Source organism: Oncorhynchus nerka, linkage group LG13 (assembly GCF_034236695.1).
Source record: "Oncorhynchus nerka isolate Pitt River linkage group LG13, Oner_Uvic_2.0, whole genome shotgun sequence".
NCBI lineage: Eukaryota > Metazoa > Chordata > Actinopteri > Salmoniformes > Salmonidae > Oncorhynchus > Oncorhynchus nerka.
Window position 1 is genome coordinate 72,953,668 of NC_088408.1, and position 10,949 is coordinate 72,964,616.

The 10,949-nt window shown below is 40.0% G+C and overlaps 2 protein-coding genes across 4 annotated transcripts; both read left to right on the top strand.

Moving 5' to 3' along the window:
- The first annotated feature begins 1,349 nt into the window (after positions 1-1,349).
- LOC115140063 (rab5 GDP/GTP exchange factor-like) lies at positions 1,350-6,140 on the top strand. 3 transcript variants are annotated; one of them, XM_029678116.2, is made up of 10 exons: positions 1,350-1,454; positions 2,560-2,741; positions 2,856-2,986; positions 3,166-3,317; positions 3,542-3,611; positions 3,829-3,964; positions 4,127-4,221; positions 4,393-4,446; positions 4,540-4,649; positions 4,767-6,140. In XM_029678116.2, the coding sequence occupies exons 2-10, from the start codon at positions 2,584-2,586 to the stop codon at positions 5,190-5,192; spliced, it is 1,332 nt and encodes a 443-aa protein (XP_029533976.2). In that variant the 5' UTR covers positions 1,350-1,454; positions 2,560-2,583; the 3' UTR covers positions 5,193-6,140. The 3 variants fall into 3 exon arrangements, with proteins under 3 accessions (XP_029533976.2, XP_029533974.2, XP_029533975.2); XM_029678114.2 differs by having other exon boundaries at positions 4,393-4,649; XM_029678115.2 differs by lacking the exon at positions 1,350-1,454 and adding an exon at positions 1,486-1,854 and having other exon boundaries at positions 4,393-4,649.
- A 230-nt stretch (positions 6,141-6,370) lies between these two features.
- Positions 6,371-10,899, top strand: LOC115140067 (26S proteasome non-ATPase regulatory subunit 9-like). The gene is made up of 6 exons (XM_029678124.2): positions 6,371-6,529; positions 9,527-9,626; positions 9,817-9,998; positions 10,145-10,246; positions 10,425-10,513; positions 10,682-10,899. Exons 1-6 carry the CDS (start codon positions 6,419-6,421, stop codon positions 10,710-10,712), a joined length of 615 nt encoding a protein of 204 aa, XP_029533984.1. The 5' UTR covers positions 6,371-6,418; the 3' UTR covers positions 10,713-10,899.
- The last annotated feature ends 50 nt before the right edge of the window (positions 10,900-10,949 follow it).

A 10,949-nucleotide genomic window follows, 5' to 3' on the forward strand; every position in this document is an offset into this window, starting at 1 on the left:
ATACAGTACAGTATGAAGATAGCATAAGTGGCCGATGGCACTTTAATTGTGGAGGACGGGCTCATAGTAATGGATGGAACGGAATAAATGGAATGATATCGAACACATGGTTTCCATGCGTTTGATACCATTCACTCCATTCCAGCCATTATTATGAGACTTCCTCCCCTCAGCAGCCTCCTGTGGAAGATAGGCAGAAACTGCATTTCCCAATCGAAATCCCATATTACACTTGTAGGCGATGTCATGGCGAGGTTGGCTAGCTAAGCTCATACGCAGAAACATTTAATCGTGCCGAACTGCTGGGCGTCAAATTAAAGGCACTCCCTTTGATATATAAAGTTGTTTTTGACAAATGAAAACGTGTCGGTTTGTCACTTTCACGAGAGGTTGGAGTAATAACATGTTCAACTACTTAAAGCTGCAATATGTAGCTGAGTTACACATCTGTCATTCTTATTGAAAGCATGTCAATGAATCGGTAGAGTTATTAGTACACTATTTCTATGCTTCCCATTAAGTTTTGTTTTTGTATTTTAATTTCAGTTTTCTATACCAGCTGAAAATACTATATTTTTGGTTATGTAAAAAATATTTCACAGCGGTTTAGATGGTACAATGATTCTCTACAGGCTACACTATACTTGCTTGTTTGACACACAAACTGAAATAAGGCAAACTATTAGACCAGGAAATGGGGGTGCGATTTCTGCATAGTGCACCTTTAAGAAAATGGGGTGTCTTCCAGCGGTAAGCCTAAGAATGCCAACTGTAGACAAAAGGTGGAGAGTGAAGTTGAGGTAGGTGCAACTGACAGCCAAAAGTCAGACAGTAGTGGTTTTCCAACAGCAAGGTTCAGATCAACATGGCAGTGTCAACACAGCTGCTACAGTTTATAAACGTATTTCTGTATAAATGTCGAAATCAACTTTTCTATACCCCCATATCACACACTCACGAACTGAAAACATAACTTGTGTGTACAATGAATTGGTTGGAAATGAGGTCTCAAATATACATTTTACTTGTATCCCCTGTAGCTTTAGAATTGCAGGAAAGTTGGTACCTGTTTCAGTCATTTCTTTGACCATGTTCGCGTGGGTCAAACAAAAACACCCTAATGATTGTTTGACAAATAGTGCTTCCCACAATGCAGTTGATGGCTGCATGGTGCAGTTGGTGAGAAGCAACTTGAAGGCGATCTCATCAAAAAACTGCATGACATTTAGTCGCAAGTCAGACAATGTTTGAAAGACGTTGGTAAACTCTTGACAAAAGTGATCCGCTGGAAAGCGCCCAATATCACAGCACCATGGTTGACCAACATGGCTGACCTTTATCCCATCATAAGAAGGTTCATGTACATTCTACTATTTTAATTCTATGGGGTCATCAGACAGGCAGCTGATGACACGTCATCACGTCACGTCGGTCAACCAAGTGAACCTGCCAAGGTAAGTCTTTTTCTTGCTAGCTATCAAAAGGTGTTAGCTATCATTACTAAAATCGAAGAATATCAACAATTTGGGTTTTGGTTATACGTCATTCAAATGTTTGCATGATATATAAGTAGCTAATGTATCTAGTCTTTTGGAGCCTTCTCGTACTAGCTAGTTAACGTTAGCACAACAAATTAGCTACCAGCTGTGAGCTCACCATGTAATTTCTTGGTTAGCTTTCTCTCAGAGTCTGTATTTAATATATTATATGACTAGGTTTTGAATTTGGGCTATGTTAACCTTAAACTTTATAGCTGGAGTAGTGGTAACGTTAGGACAACTGCTGAAGTGCGACACATTATTTTATCTTACCAGGAATATGACTACTTTGCTGAACAATAATTTGTTTTGCTAAGTAAGGAATATGTTTTATTTTACTGTCAGAAAAGACGTCTGAATCAGTTAGTTGGTTTTAAAAACGCGTGTTTTTACATATTTCAACTGTATTAGGTTGAACAAAAACAGTCCTCGGGAAGCCAGAAGTTAAATGCAATTTCAACGTAACGTTACTGTGCCCGTGGACAGGACGGTTGGTCATTTTGACGAAGGGAATTTGAGACAAAATATCGACACTGGAAGTTGAAATGCAAATGTATTTAACTTCTGGATTCCTGCGATCTGTTTTTGTGCAAAACAATACAATTGAAAGTAACGCTAATGTATCTAAGTACACCTGCGTTGCTAAAAGTAGCTAAGAACCAGTGGCTGTGCTCGATTAAATGGCATCATGTTAGATATTTTATCTATCACTTACTGGTAATCTTTATTGTGAAAAAGCTTGATCTAGCTACTTGATCCTCGTTATATTACTCAGGGTTTCGATTGGATATAACTAACGTTAGAACAATTTAGGATGTTCCACAAACAGAATTACAACTGGGCAGTTAATTGGAGGACCACATTTTTAAGGGGGGGGGGGGATTTGACTCCAACTGCAACTATGCTATGTAACAAATCCATTTATTTCCACTACTGCCTTTGTATTTACATTCTTTCTTTATGTATTTTTGTCTATGAGTTGTTCAAAACAGTTAAACAATTGTCTTTGCTATGTCACCAGGTGGGAGTAAAAGAGTGCTGAAGTATGGCGGCGGAGCAGCAAAGAGGGATCCGAGTCACTCAAGCAGAGCTTCTCTGCAAGGATGCGTGTGGTTATTATGGCAACCCTGCATGGCAGGGCTTTTGCTCCAAGTGCTGGCGAGAACGAACCCGTAAAGCAGAGGCGGACAGGCAGGAGACTGGGTAATGGTTTTGTTGTCGTTCATAAATATTGACAAGACAAGTCCACCAGAGACTTATCAGGTCTTTTGATCTGGGAAATATTAAAATGTTTCCTTTGTTGTTCCCTGCTGTCAGGCCCCACAATGATGCAGGTTCTCCCCTCACCTTTTCTAAATTTGAGGAGAAGAAGAATATGGAGAAGGGTCGCAAAGTGAATACGATGAGGAGGCTCTTCTGGGGTGGACCGTCCCCTCCTAAACGCCCAGGTGATTCCCTCTGCACTTCCTCTGTTCAGTCATTGAAAACAGTTATGTCATTTCCACAACTGTATGAGTATTTTAATGTGCATTTTTTTGGGGGTCTATAATCTGAAGTGATACAAAGCAAAAACATGTTTAGCCAACACCGTAATAGCGGTCTTATGAGAACCCTTATGCTCTTTCAGAGTCTTCAGAGGGCCAGGTGGCTATATTAAAAGCCTATCAGAGCAGTGAGCCAGGGGATTTTACCAGCTTCCTGAAGCTGCTGAGGAACCCATCCTCTCAACGTCTGCAATCCCGTTGCACTGCTTTCCTCAACACCATGGAGGCTTACCACGTAATGTGCTTCCTTCCTCTTTATCCACCACTCTTATCTCTGCAATTACTTTTCTCTTCCAACTTCTGTTTTTATGGCCCTCTCAACTGCCTTTTCTAATTGTCAAGTTCAGGTTCCTTTCCATTGCCTGCTTCTTGTGCTGCTTTTCTTTTACCTTGATATTTGAAGTTTGAATAATGCCTCTCTTATTTCATGTATTTATTGTATTTTCTTTCCTGCTGCAGGGCCTGCCAGTGCAGAAGCAATCTGACCTTGTTCAAGACTTTTACCAGAACATTGCTGTGCATTTCAGTAGTGAGTAATGAGGCCATTTAGATGTTTCTGAGCTGCTGTGTGGGTTCCCATTTGATGTTAATTATTGTGGGCCTATGTTTGTTCACTTAACATATAGACAATAATTTTGTTCATCCTTGAATATCAGTCTCATTACACAACATATTGCACTGAACACTTCACTCTATCCTATTCCTCAACTTCACATACTTGTTTACTGTGTCTGCTGTATTGGTAGGTCTTTCAGAGATTCAGGTCTCTCAGATGATGGAGCACATGGAGAAGCTGATCATGACGCGTCTGCACAAGTGGGTGTTCTGCCATGACAGCTGTGACGATGAAGTGAAAGACTTGGCACTCCAGAGGAGGATACGGTCAGACTGCCATGCATAACCTTGTCTAACATTATTACCAAACCCATTCCCCGTACCATAGGTCTCGGTGATGCTAGATAGACTATATTAGCAATGTTAATGACTAGTATTGTGATTCAACTTAGTTCAACATTGTTTTTAATATGAATTGAACTTTGACAGGTCCTTAAACTGGGTCACCCCCCACATGCTGAGGGTGCCTTTCCCTGACGAGAGGGCTGAGGTTGTCAGTGATCCCTTTTTGCCTGCTATAACAGGTGACTTATTTTAAAGGAAGACCGTGTTCCTTTATTTGGCTAAAAGATGACACCAGCAGCACTGAAATCTCATTATGAAGAAAGCCAAATGACTAAATTAGTTTGACTAAAACATTTCCAGACCTTTTCAAATTCCACCTGTGCACTAACTGTTACACTCACAATCCCCAGCCATAATCGAGATGGATGCCAAGCGCGCGCCACAGGACAAGCTTACATGCGTATGTAAGTGCAGTCAGAATGTCTTCCAGGCTCTCTCCACTTCCAATAGTGAGCCAGCAAATGCTGACGACTACCTGTCTGGCCTGATTTACGTAGTACTAAAGGCCAACCCACCCCGGCTTCACTCCAACATGCAGTATGTGATCCGCTTCGGCCTCCCTCACAGCCTGATGGCAGGAGAGAGTGGCTACTACTTCACCAATTTGGTGAGCTAATATGTACATGTGTACGGTACATTAGTTGATTGTAAATAGTCTTGAATGACTTGTGCTGAGATTACTACAGTCTGTTTTTGGTAATGTTATCGTTTTGTTTTAATGTAGTGTTGTGCAGTGGCCTTCATTGAGAAGCTGGATGGGCCAGCACTCAACCTAAGCCCAGTGGAGTTTGAGGGCTACATGCAGGGTCGCCGTGCTCCCTCAAAGAGGGGCAGTGAGAGGCAAAAGATGGCCAGGGAGACGCAAGACCAACTAGAGGACCTGAAGGGTCGACAGGAGAAGGTGGACCAAGGAATAAATGCCCTCAAAGAGCAGCTACAGCATTGGGTACAGTCTGTCAAGTCACAGCTAGATGAGGTAACATCCCAGTCTGCTCTGACACAAGAAGAAATTAAAGCCCAGTCAGTGTTTTTGCAAAGCCATTCTGTCTCTACTCTAACACAGGCAGATGATGTCAAAGACCAGTCAGTGTTGTTGCTAGATGGTCAAGAGTCCAACAACAACACTTGTCTAACAGAGGCAGAGTGTTAGCCATATTAAGACTGGGGTACAGTGGGAAACCTTTTTACCCTGGTTCTTCATGCTTGTGTGAGCTTTGTGGGGTAAATATTAGTGAGTTGCAGGTGATTGGCTAAAATAAGTATTTATGTAGGACTATAGGAAGTAGCTTAATTGATAACAGAGGAGGTACCAAATAAGGGCATACTTTTTTGGTTCGGTGGGATCCTCAAAGAGAAACAGACCTCAACATTCCTTGATGCCAACTTTGCACACCAAAAGCACAACCTGATGACAAATGCCGATCTTGAAACCATTGTTAACACAAGCAATTATTTTTGCTATTTGGTTTAACGGGTCACAAAGTGCTGTCATCTGTTTACATTCTTGACCTTGTTTAACGTTTCTAAGGTTCTCTTATTTGTTTGTACGTTACTCTTATCTACAAGAAATGTGGTCTTATATGCTGTCAGAGAAAAGCTATGTCTTGCACCCTGAAGTTTAAATATCAGGACAGTTGGACAATTATTTTTGTAATTTAGCACTTACTTGGGTAGTGAGCAGACTTACTATTGATTGCTGCTATCATATTTCTTAGATTACTCAATTAAGATAAACCCAAGTGCCTTTGCAAAAACTAGTAATGAAGATTGTGAATAAAATGTGAAACCTGTTATTGTAGAACCCTGTAAAGTAGAGGTGGCTCAGTCAAAGTAGAATACTTTATTTGAATGTTTGATTATGGATTACGTCTTACTTTCCAATATTAGACTGTTGAAGGTACAGTTACAATCCCTTGCATATACCTGTTCTTGTTTAAAAGCTGATTCTATTCCATGTAATCATTCTACTCATTAATAGCACTAACTTTTGTGAAGAACCTTGTTTACTTGTTTTAAATAAAAGTTTCTGAAGATCATGAAGAAATATTGTTAGTGAATGTACAGCAGAACCTCTAATTAAAGAAAAAACATAAGGAAAGTGGACTTTATTTTTGTGTTCTGTATCCATTGAAATATTTTGCTTTAACCAAGAAGCTGATTTTCTTGTAAGTACGTTTTGATGTTTTATAGGCAATTTAGCTCTGCACTCTGTCTCGCATTGAAAACAGTATTACTATTTTTTACGACGGTTTGCAACACAAGAAACCGGAAATAGTGACTGCACCTAAGTAGTTTTACTTCGCGCTTTCTGGGACGTAATTTGCTGTTCGCCGACTCGTAGTTGTAGTTCTTTCCGGACGAGAGAGGATCATAAAGATGACTGAGGAAAACAATGGAAATTCGACAATGGAAGCGGTCCAAAGTCTTATAAAAAAGAAAGACAACATGGAAGAACAAATTAAAGCTTACTACGACGTTTTGGAAGATGTAAGTTGGTACGTTTACATTGTGGACCAGCTATCGTTAGCGAGCTCAAACTAGGTTATTTTTTTCCAATATGTTGTATGTCAGTCAATGCTGCTTTTATTCAGTCTGTCTAATCAACAGTCAGTGGTGGAAAAAAGTACCCAATTGTCGTTCTTGAGTAAAAGTATAGATACCCTAATGGAAAATTACTCAAGTAAAAGTCACCCAGTGAAATACTACTTGAGTAAAAGTCAAAGTATTTCGTTTGAAATATACTTAAGTATCAAAAGTAATTGCTAAAATATACTTCAGTATCAAAATTATAAATTATTTCAAATTCGTTAAATTAAGCAAAGCAGGCAGCACCATTGAATTGTTTTTTATAATGTATGGATAGCCAGGGGCACACTCCAACGCCCAGACATAATTGATAAAATATATATTTGTGATCAGAGGCAAAAGGGATGACCATGTGTTATCTTGGTAAGTGTGGGAATTGGACCATTTTCCTGTCCTGCTAAGGATTCAAAATGTAACAAGTACTATTGGGTGTCTGGTAAAATTTATGGAGTAAGAAGTACATCATTTTCTTGAGGAATGTAGTGAAGTAAAAGTTGTCAAAAATATAAATGGGAAAGTACAGATCCCACAAACTACTTAAGTACTTTACACCACTGTCAGCAGTAGTGGGGAAAAGTACTAAGTTGTCATACTTAAGTAAAGATACTTTATGAGAAAATGGCTCAAGTGAAAGTCACGCAGTAAAATACTAGAGTAAAAGTATCTGGTTTTAAATGTAGGTACAGCGTTGGAAAAATGACTCAATTGTCATACTTGACAAAGTAAAGTAATTACTTATATTAAGCAAACCAGACCACATGATACTGTTTTTAAAATTTACGGTCAGCTAGGAGCACACTCCAACGTTCGGACATCATTTCCAAACACAGTATTTTTGCTTAATGAGTCCGCCAGATCAGAGCCAGTAGGATGATATTGGTAGGTGTGTGAATTGAACCAAATTGCTCTCCTGCCTGGGCATTACATTTTTTACGAGTACTTTTTGGTGTCAGTGAAAATGTATGGGAATAAATGGTACATATTTTCTTTAGAAAGGTAGTGAAGTAAAAGTTGTCAAAAATATAATTTGTGAAATACATAGTGGGGCAAAAAAGTATTTAGTCAGCCACCAATTGTGCAAGTTCTCCCACTTAAAAAGATGAGAGAGGCCTGTAATTTTCATCATAGGTACACTTCAACTATGACAGACAAAATGAGAGAAAAAAATCCAGAAAATCACATTGTAGGATTTTTAATGAATTTATTTGCAAATTATGGTGGAAAATAAGTATTTGGTCACCTACAAACAAGCAAGATTTCTGGCTCTCACAGACCTGTAACTTCTTCTTTAAGAGGCTACTCTGTACTCCACTCGTTACCTGTATTAATGGCACCTGTTTGAACTTGTTATCAGTATAAAAGACACCTGTCCACAACCTCAAACAGCCACACTCCAAACTCCACTATGGCCAAGACCAAAGAGCTGTCAAAGGACACCAGAAAGAAAATTGTAGACCTGCACCAGGCTGGGAAGACTGAATCTGGAATAGGTAAGCAGCTTGGTTTGAAGAAATCAACTGTGGGAGCAATTATTAGGAAATGGAAGACATACAACAAGACCACTGATAATCTCCCTCGATCTGGGGCTCCACGCAAGATCTCACCCCGTGGGGTCAAAATGATCACAAGAACGGTGAGCAAAAATCTCAGAACCACACGAGGGGACCTAGTGAATGACCTGCAGAGAGCTGGGACCAAAGTAACAAAGCCTACCATCAGTAACACACTACGCCCGTCTGAAGTTTGCTAGAGAGCATTTGGATGATCCAGAAGAAGATTGGGAGAATGTGAGATGAAACCAAAATATAACTTTTTGGTAAAAACTCAACTCGTCGTGTTTGGAGGACAAAGAATGCTGAGTTGCATCCAAAGAACACCATACCTACTGTGAAGCATGGGGTGGAAACATCATGCTTTGGGGCTGTTTTTCTGCAAAGGGACCAGGACGACTGATCCGTGTAAAGGAAAGAATGAATGGGGCCATGTATCGTGAGATTTTGAGTGAAAACCTCCTTCCATCAGCAAGGGCATTGAAGATGAAACAGGTCTTTCAGCATGACAATGATCCCAAACACACCGCCCGGGCTACGAAGGAGTGGCTTCGTAAGAAGCATTTCAAGGTCCTGGAGTGGCCTAGCCAGTCTCCAGATCTCAACCCCATAGAAAGTCTTTGGAGGGAGTTGAAAGTCCGTGTTGCCCAGCAACAGTCCCAAAACATCACTGCTCTAGAGGAGATCTGCATGGAGGAATGGGCCAAAATACCAGCAACAGTGTGTGAAAACCTTGTGAAGACTTACAGAAAACGTAACAAAGTATTGAGATAAACTTTTGTTATTGACCAAATACTTATTTTCCACCATAATTTGCAAATAAATTCATTAAAAATCCTACAGTGTGGTTTTCTGGATTTTTTTCCATCATTTTGTCTGTCATAGTTGAAGTGTACCTATGAGAGGCCTGTAATGTTCATCATCTTTTTAAGTGGGAGAAATTGCACAATTGGTGGCTGACTAAATACTTTTTTGCCCCACTTTATACCGAAAACATGACTTAAGTAGTACATCATAGTATTTTTGCTTAGTTACTTTACATCACTGCTTATCTAACGTTAGAAACAACGTGCATGCGTGTTGTGGGGCTATAATATTTTTGCTGCTATGTTGTTGTCTTAGGTCTCTCTTTATGTAGTGTTGTGGTGTCGTGATGTGTGTTTTGTCCTATATTTAGATTTTAATTTTAATCCCAGCCCCTGTCCCCGCAGGAGGCCTTTTGGTAGGCTGTTATTGTAAATAGAAATTTGTTCTTAACTGACGTGCAAAATTAAGTAAAGGTACAAAAACATCTATTCTGCAAGAAATATGTTTTCCCTTCATTTATAATTTGTGTGTTCCCTTTTAGCAAGGTGTTGGAATGGAAGGCCCTCTAGTTGATGCAGAGGGCTTCCCTCGCGCAGATGTTAATGTGTACCAGATCAGAACAGCAAGGCACAGTATTTCTTGTAAGAGAGCTTGGAGCACTGCTGTTCAATATAAAATGTTTTGACTGACACATTACTTGACAACAGTTAGACAACCAATTTACAGTGATGCAGTACGTTGCTTCTGGCATGTGTAAAGGGTTCCCTTGCTCACATGCTACTGCCTACTGGATTTTCTCTGCTTACTATGACAACCTTGTCAACGTGGCAGGTCTACAGAATGATCACAAAGCCATCATGGTGGAAATTGAGGAGGCCCTGCACAGGCTGCATGCTCGAGAGAAGGCAAAGCGGGACCAGGACCAGGCAGAGTCCATGGAGCAGGAGGTCACCCTGCCCTCTCCCTTTGCCCGTGTGGATGCTGTCTCACAAGGCTCCCCTGCCTGTCAGGCTGTGAGTGTTTACAGTTCCTAGATTGACCTAAAACATATATAGATTTTTTTTACAACACTGGCATGGGTATTTACTACGTGTTTGTTTGGGGTATTTAAGGGTGGTTTTGTTTTCAGTTGTGAGAAATGTATGTTTCTTCCCCATAGGGCCTGCGAGTTAATGATGAAATCATAGCGTTTGGATCCGTCAACACAAGGACCTTCCAGAACCTGCAGAATATTGCCTTGGTGGTTCAGCATAGTGAAGGGGTATGTTAGTCTGATCAGAATAATGTTGTTATAACCACTTTTATTTTATTGTTCATATGCCAAATGACCTCATCATTATCATGATCATTTCATGTATCATGATGAAAGCAATGAAATGCAGTCTGTAACAGTGATAACTTACCAGGCATGACATGTTGTCGTTCCATTTTCTCCGTAGAAACCATTAAGCGTTACAGTGATTCGAAATGGCCAGAAAACCCAAATGGGCCTTACCCCACAGCAGTGGTCAGGGAGAGGTTTACTGGGGTGAGTTTCCTACCTATTGAGCTGGATGCTTAGACTGATTTCTATTTTATCTCATTTTACTGTAGTTCACATTTGATAGCATGGATGTTAAAATACATGCCATGCCAAGATGCATATATATCTAAGAGAGATTGACTATTGACGGCTTATTATTTTTTTCCCCAACAGATGCAACATTGTGCCCATCCAAAAATTATAAGGACAATGTGACCAGCAGGATCAGGATCATAAAGATCTTCGGGTCAACCTTACCACTAGCTCTGCTTTGGTATGCCACTGGGTGGCTGTGAGTTAATTACATGTTTGAGCCCTTAGATTAGAAGACTGCCATTTTCAACTGATTTAATGTCAATTTCATGTTCTAATAAAAGTATTGTTTAAGGTTATTTTCTGTGTGAGTTTACATTTGCTTTCATTGTGAAAATGGTTTTCTTCA